We start from the raw sequence: 14,535 nt of genomic DNA, 5'->3' as shown, positions 1-14,535 counted from the left end.
GGAAGTGATGAGGAGGGAATAAAAAGGAGAACAGCAACATTAAGCTCAGGGTATTAATTTCCATTTCAAAACGGGCAAAGTAGAAACAGGGAAATATGTTCACAATTACATTTACAACCTCTTTGCATTCCAATCACAGTTAGTAATTTCACATTAAAGAAGAATAAGTTATCATTCACCACTTACTGCCTGAAGGTCACATAGTCCAAACAACACAAGGTCCAAGTACAAACTGTCTCATGAACTGTACACTGAAAAATCAAGTTGCACTTGGCCCATTAAGTGTAGCGCATGCTAATCTCTGCTTACAACTTTGATCTCTTATCAGCTAAATTCCTCATTACAACACTCTGGCCCCACAGACACAAACATACATACATTATTAAAAGAATATGGTATGCATATTCATGAATACCTAAAATTTTAGAAGTAATGCCCACAAATACCAATGCAGAGATGTGTCACATAGTAATTAACCTGGACGTCCATTCGGTGAGGGGTTAATTACTTGGATTGGTGTGTAGTATTCGGATTATCTGCTCTGAAGAGGTACGCTTCCCTACTCGCTGTCAAGAGCTGCCTCCTACCTTTTTGTCCTCTCTCCAAAATCTAAGGCTCTAGATAATATTCTATCCTTCGAAGTGCTCTTCACAACAGGAAATTTTGAGATTATATCAGCAGGGAAATAAATAGTATTACTTTTTCCCTTCCCGCTTTCTCTTTTCCTCTAGCAGATTTTTACCCCTTCAATGCCATACTCCAAGGCATACCAAAGGCCAGTTCTGTATGGGGACAGAAACAACTTGAAATCTAGTCAGTCCTAAAAGGCAAGTTAAAATTAGTTCTCTAGCTACTGGTTCTACACCTTCCCCTAGTCCCCCTGCTGTTGTGTGTTTGTACAGAGCCTAGAACAGTGGATCCCAGTTCGTGACTGGGGCTCCTACGTGCTACCACAATACAAATAATAATAATGATAATAATTAATAAATAAAATGGAACTACTCATGCTTAAAATTAAGCATGTGCATAAATATTGGAATGACTGGGGCCTAAATAACTGACTACACAGAGGAAAACAGACTCGCAAAGTAAATTAATAGAGACTTTTTTCTAAATTCTTTTAGTTACAGTAGTTTTAGGTGTTACTTGTAAGACTAGTACATAAAAAGTTTCTGAAAGAAACATGATTTCATCTTTTAAGTGATGTTTGAGACAGGTTGCCATGTCTGCAAGCAAGCCTCCCTTTGATTGACAAAACTGTGCACCTAGAGGCATTCCACAGCTGTTAGCATGAATCATTTATCGTATAATCTATAGAGGGGATTTAAAAAAATCATTAACCAGAGAAAAAACTGCCTTAATAAGCAGCAAGGCTTTTAGGGACTTGTTTATGGTATGTGCTTTATGAACACAAATGTTTTATTACCCCACAACAGAAGAGAAAGTCAGGAAAAATGAAGACAACAAAGTGTATGCATGCAATGCTCATAAATTAATGTTGTTCCTCTACTGTGGTCAGACTTGTGAGCAATGCTGTGGACCTGCACTACTGAGAAAAGTGTGAACTATTCAGTCATTAAAAGACACAAGAATCCCAAATCTATCAGTCTCATAATCATCTCCAAGCTATTGAAGGTGAGTCACATTCTCCCAACACTTTGTCCTCTCAGTAGATCTTATCAAGGATTTAATAGGTTTTAAAGACATCTGTTGAAAATTAAACATAAAGGATCTGATTCCCCACTGCTTTGCATCTTTTGCCATCTTTTATATGGGGGCAAAGTGAAGATTACTAAATCAGAATGGCAGCATTTTACACCCACTCTGCACAGGTACAAACGATGACACAAGGTGAAAAGCAAAGGGGAATCAGGCCCTAAATATTTACATTCCTCCCAACCTTTCATTTGTATAGATGCATCCAAAACCAAAATATACCAACCGATGAAAACACTTTACAATGTCATTGTGATACTCTGCACTCCAAAGCAACATCCTGGCACTCCCATATTTACCATGGTGATATGATTATAATATGTTTTGTACAAAGTATGACTTGTAAGGTATCGTTCTAAAAGTCTTGATCTGTTGAACATTAATATCCTGTTGGATTGTATGTGCTATTATTGTATGGGAAGTTTTGAAGTTTTGCAATGTGTGTGTTACTGAAATATGCTGTGAAGTCGGAAAAACCCACAACCAGCCTTTCAGGTACAACAATGAAGTAGCCAGATGCATTGATGGCTACTGTAATATGCAGTCTGCTGACATGTTGCCAGGGAGTCTCTACACCTGGGAGCTGCCCATGTCCCCTGGCGGTTGTACTCTTCTTCTCTCATTTTGCTGGAGTCGGGGAAGACAACCTGCTGGGGACTGGTGCCATTACAGGAAGGTTCTCCCACTCAGGTCAGGCCTTAGGAGGAGCCCAGCTGGACCTCAAACCCTGCAGCTGATACTATGTTAGAGTTTCTGCTTGAAGTGGTGGTTGGTTCTTCCCCAAATGATTGACCAGCAGGAAAATTATGTAAACTCTCCTTTTCTGCTAGCTCCATTTCAGAGGTTGGCTTGGGAGAAAAAACATGCGACCTGAACATCTTTACCCTTCCCTGACCTGGCACTTCAGATCAAAATGTAGATGTTAGGGCCCATAACCACTGCATAGTTTACTTCAGATTAAAGATGACATATTGTCTACGGAACATGGTGAAGTCTTGGGTCATCCCTGATGTAAAGGGGTACAACTACACACAACCTGCCCCACATTATGCATGCACAGTTGTTAGCCATTAAAAATACTAACACACACAGGTCTCTCCCTATTGAAAACTCTGAACAAAATACTCCACTTACTGTTTTTGAGGTAGCACAGGGAGTTGGCATCACCGTGGGAGGCTTGGCTGCATTTTGGGGTGGAGGCAGAGTAAACCTCTGCCCTGTGTCCGGAGGAGAAGAGTGAATCCGGGTTTCTAGTCTCTCAGGTTCATGTTTATAGGATTCAAGAGGAAATGGCGGCTGCTTGGTCACTTGTGTTGGGGTAGATGGAGAGGAGGAGAGGCCGGATGCTGTAAACAAAGAAATCATTATTAAAGTGCAGATCGAAACAAGAGCGGAGAAGAATCTAAGCCGAAAACTGAGTCTGCACTTGCTCAGTCAATTTTTCTACCCTTCCCTTGAAAAACCAAATACGAATCTCGTCCTCCTGTTTCTAAAGGGGATTTCCTCCTCCCTCTACTTAAAACTTAAATAATTCAAATGTATCCTATGTGTATAATCCAATATACAAGGAGGTAGCATTGTGAAGTGGTTAGAGCAGAGAACTGGGAATCTATTCCCAGCTTTGCCACTAGCTTGTATCACCTCAGACAAATCACTTTGCCCTCCTGTGTCTCTATTTTCCTGTCTGTAAAATGGGAATAACAGGAGCTATCTATCTTGGCAAGCATGGACATTTGCAAATGACAGAAGCTATGTAAGTGTACAGCACTATTATTATTTTTAATATCCACACTAATCTCAGAGATGACAATGTCTATATGCAAAGAGCTCAACAGCATTAAACGTTTTTATATTTTTCCTTCATTTTATCATTAAAGAAAAATCCAAGCCAGCAGTTAGAATAAAATTAGGAGCAAAGGTACAGGGGAAGGAAAGGTTACTCACCTTGTGCAGTAACTGCAGTTCTTCAAGATGTGTCCACCTGTGGGTGCTCCACTTTAGGTGCGCAGGCACCCAACCTTTGACCGGAGAGTTTTGGTAGCAGTGGCTGTTCTGCCCGCTCACATGCCCTACACATCCTCATGCCCTTTACCAAGACTATATATATAGGGACCTCCATTCCCCCTCTGCTGCAGAGCCCACAGAGGCCGTTCTGAAGCAGAGGGGAAGAGGTCAGGTAATGGAGCACCCGCAAGGACACACATCTGGAAGAATTGCAGTACCTACACAAGGTGAGTAACCTCTCCTTCCCCTTCGAGCAGTGCCCTGTGGGTGCTTGTGACGGTCCTTGCTCAGGGGTTGGTTGGTAGGGTAACGCCACGTACTGGTCATAGCTTAGGCCTCTGACTTACAAGAGGGTTGTTGGTAGGGGAGCCAGGACCCTCTCACTCCACTGGGCTCTGACCCAGGCCCTTTGAGGGCTATCAGTAATCTAACAGTCAGGGGGTTGCTTAAGACTGCCCTCCCTGGGCCACATCCTATCTCCCCCCTTGCAATTGTCCAAAAGTCGCCATCTGGGTTAAGATGGTGTGAAGGGTGCCTGCTCACCCCAAGACACCTCCTGGTGGCAGCGTGTAGCATAGCAGCTCTCTTCCTCTCTTGGGTGGCAACTGCCTCCTCCTGCAGTATGGCCCACCCTCCTGGGCCAGCTCAGTCGTAGGGCTTTCCCCTGCAGGGGTAGTCCAAACCAAACAAAATGGATTACCAAAGTCCAGAGTTTGTACAAGAGGGAGGGGGAATGCTTCCTCTCAGGCGGTCTCTGTAGCAGGCCCTCCCTTCCATCAGGGGGGGAGCTCTGGGCAATTGTTGTGGGGAAAGATTAGGCCGTTGTCTCAGCCCTTCTCCACTGCACGTTGCACGTCTGCTCTCTTTCCTGGTCTGCCACCAAGTGAGCTACTTCCCTGCCTTTTAACTCCTCTTCCAGTTGGAGCATTTGCTACAGATGTGGTGGGGCAGGGCTGGCTGAGCCCAGAGTACTTCCTTAACCCCTTTTTGTCCAGTGTGGGGTTTGCACAGTGTTCCATTTAAGGTGACTCCCTTGCAGTAACGATTTAAGGAGGTGGGAATTTTAGAACACAGTCCACCACTGAAGAAAGAATTGCGTTGCCTACTGCCACATCTGATCTTGCTGCATGAATTAAGACATAGTGGTTGGAAAACATGTGCAACGAGGACCATATTGCAACCCTGCAGATTTCAGCAACTGGAATGTCTTTAAGTAGAGCTACAGATGTATACTGTCATCTAGCAGAGTGTGCAATCACTCTTAGGGAGGTATAACCCCAGTGAACCCATAGCAGGCAATAATACATCGAGATCTATTTAGAAAGTCTCTGAGAGTACATCTACACAGGGATAGAAGACCTGTGACATAGTCATGGCTGGCCTAGGTCAGCTGACTTGGGCTCGGGGCTGAAAAATTCTGTGTTCTGGCTCTGGCTGGAGCCTGAGCTCTGGAACAAGAATGGAGGGTCCCAGAGCTCAGGCTACAGCCCAAGGCCAAACGTCTACACAGAGATTTTTCAGTCCCAGAGCCCAAGCCCCACTAACCCAAGTCAACTGACCCAGGCCAGCCACAGGATTTTTATCCCTGTGTAGACATGCCCTGAGTGGAGACAGATGTTCCCTTAGACCTCTATGTAATAGAAACAAAAAGTCTAGGGGTCTTCCAGAATGGCTTAGTCCTGTCTAAATAAAAGGCTAATGCTCACAATATCTAGTGTATGAAAAGCAGACTCGTGTATAGGCTGATGCAGCTTAGGGAAAAAACCTGGAAAGTGAATAGTTTGGTTGATATGAAATTCAGAGGACACCTTAGCTAAGATCTTTGGATGAGGTTGTAAAGATACCGTCTCCTTGGAAGACAAAGTAGTAGGAGGGTCTCCTTGGAAGACAAAGTAATTAGAGCCTCCTTCTCCCCAACTCTTTGAACAGAAGTGATGACCACCAAGAAGACTATCTTCATAGACAGATGTAGTAGCAAGCACGTAGCTAATGGCTCAAAGGGTTGTTTCATGAGATAGTTAAGAATTAGGCTGAGATCCCGAAGTGGTGTTGGGGCTCTAATCTGCAGAAAAAGTCCTTGTAGGAATCTTGTTGTGGTCGGATGAGCGAATACCGAGAAACCTTCTACTGCTATATGGAAAGCTGTTAGTACCACTAAATGAACCCTTATGGAATTCATAGAAAGGCCTGATTATTTCAATTCCAACAGGTAATCAAAGCCTGAGGAAAGAGATGTCTGGATAGGAGAAAGATGACACCAGTTTACACCAAAGGTTATATCTTTTCCATTTCTTAAGGTAAATTTGTCTAGTAGATTCCTTTCTGATATTTACCAATATCTTTTGTACTTCAGATGAACATGTGGTCTCTAGTCCCAAGAACCATTGAGGAATCAAGCCTGTAGTTGCAGGATGTTCAGATTAGGATGGAGCATTTGACCCGCATTCTGAGACAACAGTCAAGGTTTGTTCAGGAGCTGCCACAAGAGGGCAAGAGGTGAGTTTGATGAGGTAAGGAAACCAAACTTGTCTTGGCCAAGTTGGTGCAATCAAAATGATTTTGGTTTTGTCCTGTCTGATCTCAATAAGGACCTTTAAGAGCAATGGAGTTGGAGGATATGCAGAGAGAAGACCTTTTGTCCAGTAATGAGGAAAGCATCTCCAGAGATTCAGAATAAAGCCCCCATCTGGAACACAATTTCCTGCACTTTGTGTTGGCTACTGTGGCAAAAAGATTGACCTCTGGAAATCCCAAAGCTAGGAATATTTTGTTGAGGACTCAGGAGTCCAACTCTCATTCGTAATTTAGGGAGAAATCTCTGCTCGGGTCCACCCTGGTGTTTTGTATACCCAGAAGGTAGGAAGATGAAATGACTATCTGATTGGCTATGTACCATTTCCAAAACTTTATTGCTTTGGGGCAGACCGAGGCGGAACACGCTACACCATGACAATTGATATAATACATGCATACAATGCTGTCATGATCTTGATAGACTTGTTTTTGAGTAGGGGAAGGAAGTGGAGGCAAGCATTTCTGACCACCCCTAATTTCAACAGATGGATGTGCAAGCACTGTTCTTGTTGTGAACATTTGTCTTGGACTGTGAGAGGACCCAAATATGCTCCCCATCCCAAAAGGGAAGCGTCCAACGTTACTATGACTGTAGGGGATTCTGGCTGAACAGGATTCCTGCACAAACTTTGAATGGATTCAGCCACCAGATGAGTGACTGCAGGACTTGATTGGGTACAAGTACTTACTTGTTAATACTGTTTGTTGGGTACACAAATAGTCCTGAGCCACCACTGGAGACACTGAAGATAGAAAGTGGTGTTTTGTGTCACAAAAATGCAAGCTGCCATACATACCAGCAGTTGCAGACATGTCCTTGCTGCAACTTGAGGGATGAGCTGCACACTTTGTACATGGTTCTTTAGAGCAAGGAACCTGTCAATAGGGAGATAAACTCTTCCCATTATCGAATCCAGAAGTGCTCCTATAAAGAGAATTCATTGTGCAGAGGTCAAGATAGATTTCTTGAGATTTATTTGCAGGCCTAGACTTCAGAATAGTGAAGTTGTTGTTTGGACAGCAAACCTAACACCTCATATGACCAACCCTTGAGGAGACAGTTGTTAAGACAGGGAAAGACCGTTATCCCTATATGATAGAGGTAGGCAGCTACGACAGCCATGATTTTTAAGAACACTCTTGGGGTGAATGACAGGCCAAAAAAGTGTAGAACCTGGTACTGGTAATGATTGTGATTGAAAGTGAAACAAAGAAATCTTTTGTGAGAAGGATGAATTATTACATGGAAGTACGCATCTTTGAGGTTGTGGCTCACAAACCAGTCCCCTAATTCCAGGGAGGTAATTATAGCTACTAGGGACACCATCCTGAATTTCAGATGTCTGACATGCTTGTTCAATTGTCTGAGATGTTGTATCTCCCTCCAACCCATTTTTCTTTGGTATCAGAAAATATCTTGAATAGAACCCTTTTACCCTGTGTTTAAGTGGGACTGACTCTATGGTTCCTAGATTTAGGAGTGATGAGATCTCCTGTGTCAGCAATTGCTTGTGAGAGCGGTCCCTGAAGAGGGAAGGGGATTGGAAGGGTGGGGTGGAGGTAAATTGGACAGTATAGCCGAAGTGGCCTCCAATCCCCATTTGTCCAATGTTATAGTCTCCCGTACTTAATGAAAGAGAGAGGTGGTGTTCAAATTGAGGAAGAAGGGTTGTGTCATGCAGTTGATAAAACCTGGTCATTGGATGGTCTGGACTCTTGACCAAACCATCAAAAATGGTGTTTGGATGATGCTGAAGGCTGGGATGAAGCAGTCGAGGTAGTTGCAGGCTTTTTCTTTGAAAACCTCAACCTCTTGGTCAGTGATTTCGGTGGCCTACGGAAGGCAGAAAATTAAGCAGGGTGGGATCTTTGTGCTGACTGAGACCTGTTAAACTTCCTTATTTTTTGCAGGCATGTATATCCCTAAAAACTTAAATTTTGTCCTGGAGTGTTTTAGGTATGAAGCGAGTTGTCTGTGGAATCCGCGAAAAGGTAAATCATTGAAAGGTAAATCTTCAACAGTGGATTGCACCTCCTACGGAAATCAGGGACAACTGAAGCCAGGAAGCGCACCTCATTGATACTGTGGTGGAAACAGACCTGGCTGCCATGTTCGTCACATCGAGTGAAGTTTGCAGTGAAATTTTTGCCAAAAGCTGATCCTCCTTTATTATGGAGCTGAACTGTTCATGATGTTCCTGTGGTAAATGGTCAGTAAAAGCATTACATTTCTCTTAATTCAGGTAGTCATATTGTGACATCAGCACCTGGTGGTGAGTTATCCTGAACTGACGTGTTGTTGACAAATAGCTCTTATGACATTTCTAGTCCTTATTATAAAGGGGTGGCTTTTTGGATATGCTGCCTACCCCTTTCATTGGCTCCATCCATGAGCAGAGAGTTTGCTGTAGGATGAGAAAATAAAAATTCAGAATCCCTGTGTGGGACGTAGTATTCATTTTAATCATCACTCTTCCGTGTGGTGGTGGTGTTGCTGGGGTTTGCCAGATGGACTTGGCTGGCTCCAAGAGGGCTTCATTAATTGTCTGTGCCACCCGTGCTAAGGTGGGCAATACGCACAAGCAATGAACGCAGCGGGAGTGCCCATCACTAATAGGGATTGCTTCTCAATAAGAAAGGCACGTTTTAAATCCCAGTGAGCCTGGCATCCCAAACAAAAGGAAAAGTTGTTCCAGTCCCTCAGCCCCTCAATGGGGGGGACGACGGACAATCTTTTCTATCTTTTTTTTAAAAGAAGAGGGTAACAAATGTTCCAACTGTAAGGTATTAAATCTACTACTATTTAAAACTAACTATAAACCTAAAACACTAATAAAAGTGGGAAACGGGTACAGCACAGTCACATGCTAGATACTGTCTCTGGCCAAAGGCAGTTGAGTAGGAACTGAGGTCAGTTTGCCCTCAGAGCTCTATATAGCAGGGGTGACCAAACTTACTGGCCCGCCGAGCCGCATATGACAATCTTCAGAAGTTCGAGAGCCGGGGCACAACTGCCCAGAAGCTGGGGCTCGGGCTTCAGCCCCACTCCTGCTGAAGCACCAAGCCCTGGCACGTGCACCCCACAGGGCTGAAGCCCCGGAACCCCCCTCCCCACTGGACAGAAGTCCCTACCCCACCATCCGCTGCAAGGCAGAGGTCCTGAGCTCTCCCCCCGCAGTCTGGGAGGCAGAGAATGGAGGAGCTGGGGGCTTGTGAGCTGCACTTTAATGGCAAGAGCCACAGTTTGGCCACCCAACTAGAATAGCCTCAGTTTAGGGCACGAAGATGTGTAGGGTGCATGTGCGGGCAGATAGGCACTGCTACCAAAAATCTCCATCAAAGGTGCAGGACACACTCATTTTAATGGAGCAACCCACAGTGACATTACTTAGATAAGAAGTGGGGTACCTTTTCCAAGTGAGATGGTCTCACTGCTTTCTGTAATGGTGCTAACAATAGTTGTATCCCATCTACATTAACATTTTAATAGTTTTCAACATCAGCTGAGGAGGAAGCGTGGAGGGAACTTATGCTGAAAACAAATGTGTCATTTTCCTCGTGAAAATACAGCTTCACTTGGAATGTGCATCCCACCTCACCTGTACTTCAGGCAGTAGTCTTACAGCAGTTCTGCACTGTGTTTACAGTTTGATCTAGCTACATCTATCATCCAAGTCAGGAATATTTACCCATGCCTTACGTGAACATTTCCTTCCTTGGAGTAATGAGGTCCACCAATCCGTGACATTAGATCTGTGAACCTCATTACAAATAAGAAACTAGTGAAACAGATACCAGTGCATCCACATAAAGTATGAATCCAAATAAAAAGTCTTATGTGTGTGTTTATCAATAAACACACAGGACCCAATTCTTCTCTCCCTCATGCTAGTGTAATTCAGGAGTAAGTCCGTTACCCTTAATGGGGTTACACTAGTGTAAACCATGTGCGCAAGGTGAATAGGTCTACATGCTTTCAGTGCTTTCACTTACACCACATCTGAATTGGACTCACATACTGTACTTAAAGGGATTTGTGTGTGTAATCAGGAGAAGACTTTAGTCCATAGAATGGGACTGAACAATGCATGCAGAAAGGTTTTTTGAAACCAGAAATCAGACAAACAAATGCTTGAAAGAACCTTATAAACCCATCTTTCCAGCTTCTCATCCTGGGTCTAATCCTCAGGGCTTGTCTCCACTGGGGATTTTTGCACCCTAAGTGCAGATGCACTGCATTGGTGTAGACTGAGGCTTGCAGTGGTGCTGTTTAACTTGGTTTCAGACTGGGGAAAGCTGCACCAGTAGCAAGTCACTTTTTACCCCAATGAAGTATATCTACAAGCTCCACTACTGCAAAAAGGCGGTGGGGGTTGGGTATGGGTCAGCAAAGCCTAAGAAATATTTTTTATCAACTTCCACTCAGCTCAAAGGGAGTTTGAGATACCCAGTACCTGTCAGGGTCAGGCCACACCTCAACCAAGCTGAATGACATGTTTAAAGGGGAGTTTGTGTTTAATAAAACTAAACCATGAAGTCACGTAGTTGCTAAGGCACTGATGATACAGTCAGGAAATTATTAACTAATCACCTGAGGAAGGACTCCGTTATCCCACTGTTTGCAGTGCTGGTCCCAGAATATTAGACACTAGGTGAGTGAGGTAATATATTTTTATCCAATAAAAGATATTACCTCACCCACTTTGTTTCTCTGTTATCCCAGACATTTCCAGGGGAAAGTTAACCCATCTAATGATTAAAGAAATTAATTAGGCACTTAATGGTTTTTATGAAGAACTACATAAAAAGGACATTTGCTAAGCCTCTCCTGATAATTTTATTTAACTTGTTGAGAACAGTAAAACTGACTTTAAGATCACAAAATGCCCAGAAAAATATTGTTGATGCTCTACCATGGGTTTTATTTAGTGTGGTATTATGCAATATTTAGCTTATTTCTCTACAGTTTTAATGAAGTTCCTGACTCTTAAATGGTTCAGATTTACTGGGACAAAACAAGTTCCCACCCTTGCTTCATGTCTTCCCAGACTTACAGCTGCCCTTTCCAGCACTTATGGTTTGCTGGGCAGAACAGCATTCCTGTGGATTCGACAGCACTAATCACAAGTCTGGTTCAGAGTGGGTGTTGCAGACATATACAGATGATGCTTAATGCAATATGCCACAGCGAGATGCAAAAAAAAAAAAAAAAAAAAGATCTGCAGTATTTTGAATATCCTCATCTCCTATTGATTTCAGTGGGAATTGAGGTTGCTCAGCATCTTTCAGATTCTAATGGAAGCCAACTTTCCTGTTCAATTCTCAGTTTCTGACAGGTTTAGATAAATGGTGGTTGGGAAGGTGCTTTTATCTTTGGTATCTTTTATGGATGTTCAAGTGTCTGCAGAGTGTTTAGGGTTTGGGGAAGCTATAACTGATGAAACTGACAAGTCACTAAAAGGAAAAAAACAACACATTAGTTCTGAAAGCCTTGCTGCTGGGACGTATCCATCCTGAGCTAATGGACTCAGTGAGTCAAAAGAAACCATTTCCAATATCAATAAACTGTGCCAAAAGAGTTATTTCCAGACACAGGGAAGCCACAGACTCACTGTCCTGAAGAGGCTAGCATCCCAGCTAGAGGACATAGGAAGCAGTGTATTAAAGGAGACTGAGGAGTGACATCTTTTAGCACTATTCTCACCCCATTAGGAATATGAAACTGGCTGCTGAGCACCGGACTGAGAGTCAGGAAATCAGGGTTCTATTCCTGCTCTACCAGACACTTCCTGCAGGCCTCCATTTTCAAGAATGTCCACTAATTTGGGGAACTTCTGTTTTTGGAAGCCCCACTTAAGACACCAGCCACCTGATTTTCACAGGTGCTGAGCATCCATGGCTCCAACGAAGTTAATGGGATCGGTTGGTACTCAGGACATCTGAATATCAGACCTGTGTGTCTCAAGTTGGGCACCCAAAACTGAAGCACCCAAAATTAGAACACACTTTTGAAAATATGGGCTTTACCCTCTCTGTGACTCAGTTTCCCCATCTGCAAAGTGGGGATAATTTTTCCATAGGGAGACAGCCCTATTAGATCATCTAGTCTAACATCTAAGATGTTACCTCCCAGAGTTGTTGTGAGACCTAATTTATCTGTATTTGTAAAACATTTTGAGATTCACATATGCTATCCCATGATTACTATTGAAAAAATCTTGCTGTTGTTATAGGTCTCGGCCTTGTAAATACAACATAAGGATCTTTGTAAAGGCCAAGTCACATTAAAAATGCCAAGTTTCAGATTTTTCATAAAGTCAAAATAAATGTTGGACTAACAAAACCTTGCACTAATTTAAAACTTATTGGACTAACATCTAAACAACCAATATTTCTAGAAATACCTGAAGTCATATGTGCGTAAAGTAGCTGCATTGTTCTACCACATATAAAACATAATGAAAAGAAAGTGAGATATAGCTTTATACCACATGGTTAGAAACAATACATCACAGGGTACTTAACAGTCATGGTTCAAATTCACTAAAGAAAGGTTTAACTTCTTCCTTTGGGAAGAAAGAAGCCCCTTCACACATTACTAAAAGCTCTCCTAGACAAATCAGGCAGAATAAATGATGTTATGGAGAAAGCAGTAAAAACTAGCAGTAAAAACTAGCCAGAAATTTTAGACACCTCCACAATGGAGTCAAGAAAACTCAGTATTCATCTAGGAGTCTGAAGAGGGAAAATATTTAAGAACACTTCAAATTTTTACTGATTTTAATAAGGAGGTGAATTGATGTACAAAGAATTCACCCAACGTTTCCCTCGCTGAAGAAAGAAATGTACAATGAGCCAAAGTGTCTTTATATCATCAAACCTAAATTGCTCTGCGATTTCTCCACTGAACAGATAAAGTAATAATTTTTAGTCAACACAGTAAAAGACATTAGAGATGGACAAAACCTATTAGGTCATCCAGTCAATCTCCTGTTGGTGCAGGATTGGGCCCTATAATTCTCCAGTGATTCTTCTTGTCCGATTTTAAGGGAGAATAAAAACTTTTTGCCTTGTTCCACTCCATTATTACAATGTCGCATTTCATTTAATTTCTAATGTCTTTTCCGGTGGCAATAAAAACATGGGACACACAAATAGAGAATTGTTTGCATTGCTTCTTACTGATGATTCATAAGCCCCAAGATTTGCAAGCTGTCCTAAATTTTAATTTGAATTAACATACAGAAGCAGCTGTTTACATTAGAGCTCATCCTCAAACATAGAAAAGATTTGAGATTGCCATGCTAGAACCAAACAATGCACCGATACATTTTCTCTGTTCTTTGGAAATATTACAGGGTACAGTTTTGAAGTATAGTGACTGACATTAAACAATCAACTGTTAACCGTACTGCTGTATCTGAAATACTGCAGTTTTTCCCCATACTACGTATAGGAGGAAAAACATTTCAGATATCACATTTCAGATAACATTGTTTGGTAATTGTTGACTTTATCACAGCAGCCACAGTAGCTACAAAGATGTAAAATATTTTTTCACTCTGCTCACCTAAAACACTGGAATTTCAACACAATTCTTAGTGTGAAACCACTCGAACTCATATATAGAAGGAAAAAGCAGGCATGCTTCCCTTTGTTTGACAGGAATACACTGGCAGCTTGCCAAGAGCCAAAAGGCCTTCCTTAACTTGAGTAAAATGGGCAAACTAGAAGAATGAGTGTGGTCCACTGCATGTATGGATCCCAGCATGCAATGCTCCATCTCAGTTTGAGGAGCCTCAAATTAGATCACGATGGCCAACACATGATGGGATGAGTAGAATCCATCAGTGTACTGAAGATGACAGCAGCCAAGGGCCACATCTTTGGCCAACTCTAGCATAAAATATAGCAACTGGGATATTTAGCTTGTCATAAAAATACACTAATGTTGCTAATATAACTTCTTTCTCTATATAGGCCAATCCCTCACACAATAATTTCCTTTAAAGTCCTGGCTCTAAATAGCTTTTATCTGCTCCTCCCACTCAGACATTCCTATCCAAACCCACCCTCCCTTAGGACTTGTGAGGAAAGAATTAATAAAACAGCACACTGCTTTTTTTCTCTTGGGAGTATTTGAAATCACAGCTTCTCTATTAGGTTTCCTTTGCAGAGTGGGTGACACCCACAATGGATGCTGTCATCTGCCAGCAACATGGTAGGATGCTGCTGGTTTCT

The 14,535-nt window shown here is 42.5% G+C and overlaps 1 protein-coding gene and 1 long non-coding RNA gene across 17 annotated transcripts in view; one reads left to right on the top strand and one right to left on the bottom strand.

Moving 5' to 3' along the window:
* LOC140907811 (uncharacterized) overlaps window positions 1–8,723 on the top strand; it is a 45,777-nt gene extending 37,054 nt beyond the window's left edge. The window contains exons 4-7 of one of the 3 annotated variants that reach the window (XR_012157637.2): window positions 1,520–1,635; window positions 5,930–5,993; window positions 6,074–6,230; window positions 8,244–8,723. This is a non-coding gene — a long non-coding RNA (uncharacterized LOC140907811). The remainder of the gene's footprint in view (window positions 1–1,519; window positions 1,636–5,929; window positions 5,994–6,073; window positions 6,231–8,243) is intronic. The other 2 variants (XR_012157638.2, XR_012157640.2) reach the window with 2 other exon arrangements.
* Window positions 1–14,535, bottom strand: part of PRKAG2 (protein kinase AMP-activated non-catalytic subunit gamma 2) — a 379,638-nt gene that overhangs the window by 123,862 nt on the left and 241,241 nt on the right. For 13 of the 14 annotated variants that reach the window (XR_012157633.2, XR_012157635.2, XR_012157636.2 and 10 more), the window contains one exon: window positions 2,851–3,062. Coding sequence is in view for 9 of the 14 variants with exons in the window: in XM_073334621.2 (XP_073190722.1) it covers window positions 2,851–3,062 (212 nt within the window). In the remaining 5 variants the exon portion in view is untranslated. Of the gene's footprint in view, window positions 1–2,850; window positions 3,063–14,535 lie in introns of those variants that run through there. The other variant, XM_073334628.1, reaches the window with a different exon arrangement.

The sequence above is a fragment of the Lepidochelys kempii genome, chromosome 2, assembly GCF_965140285.1.
Source record: "Lepidochelys kempii isolate rLepKem1 chromosome 2, rLepKem1.hap1, whole genome shotgun sequence".
In the NCBI taxonomy this organism is placed as follows: Eukaryota; Metazoa; Chordata; order Testudines; family Cheloniidae; genus Lepidochelys; species Lepidochelys kempii.
The sequence above is the reverse complement of the archived record's forward strand: the minus strand, read 5'-3'. Positions and strand labels throughout refer to the sequence as shown.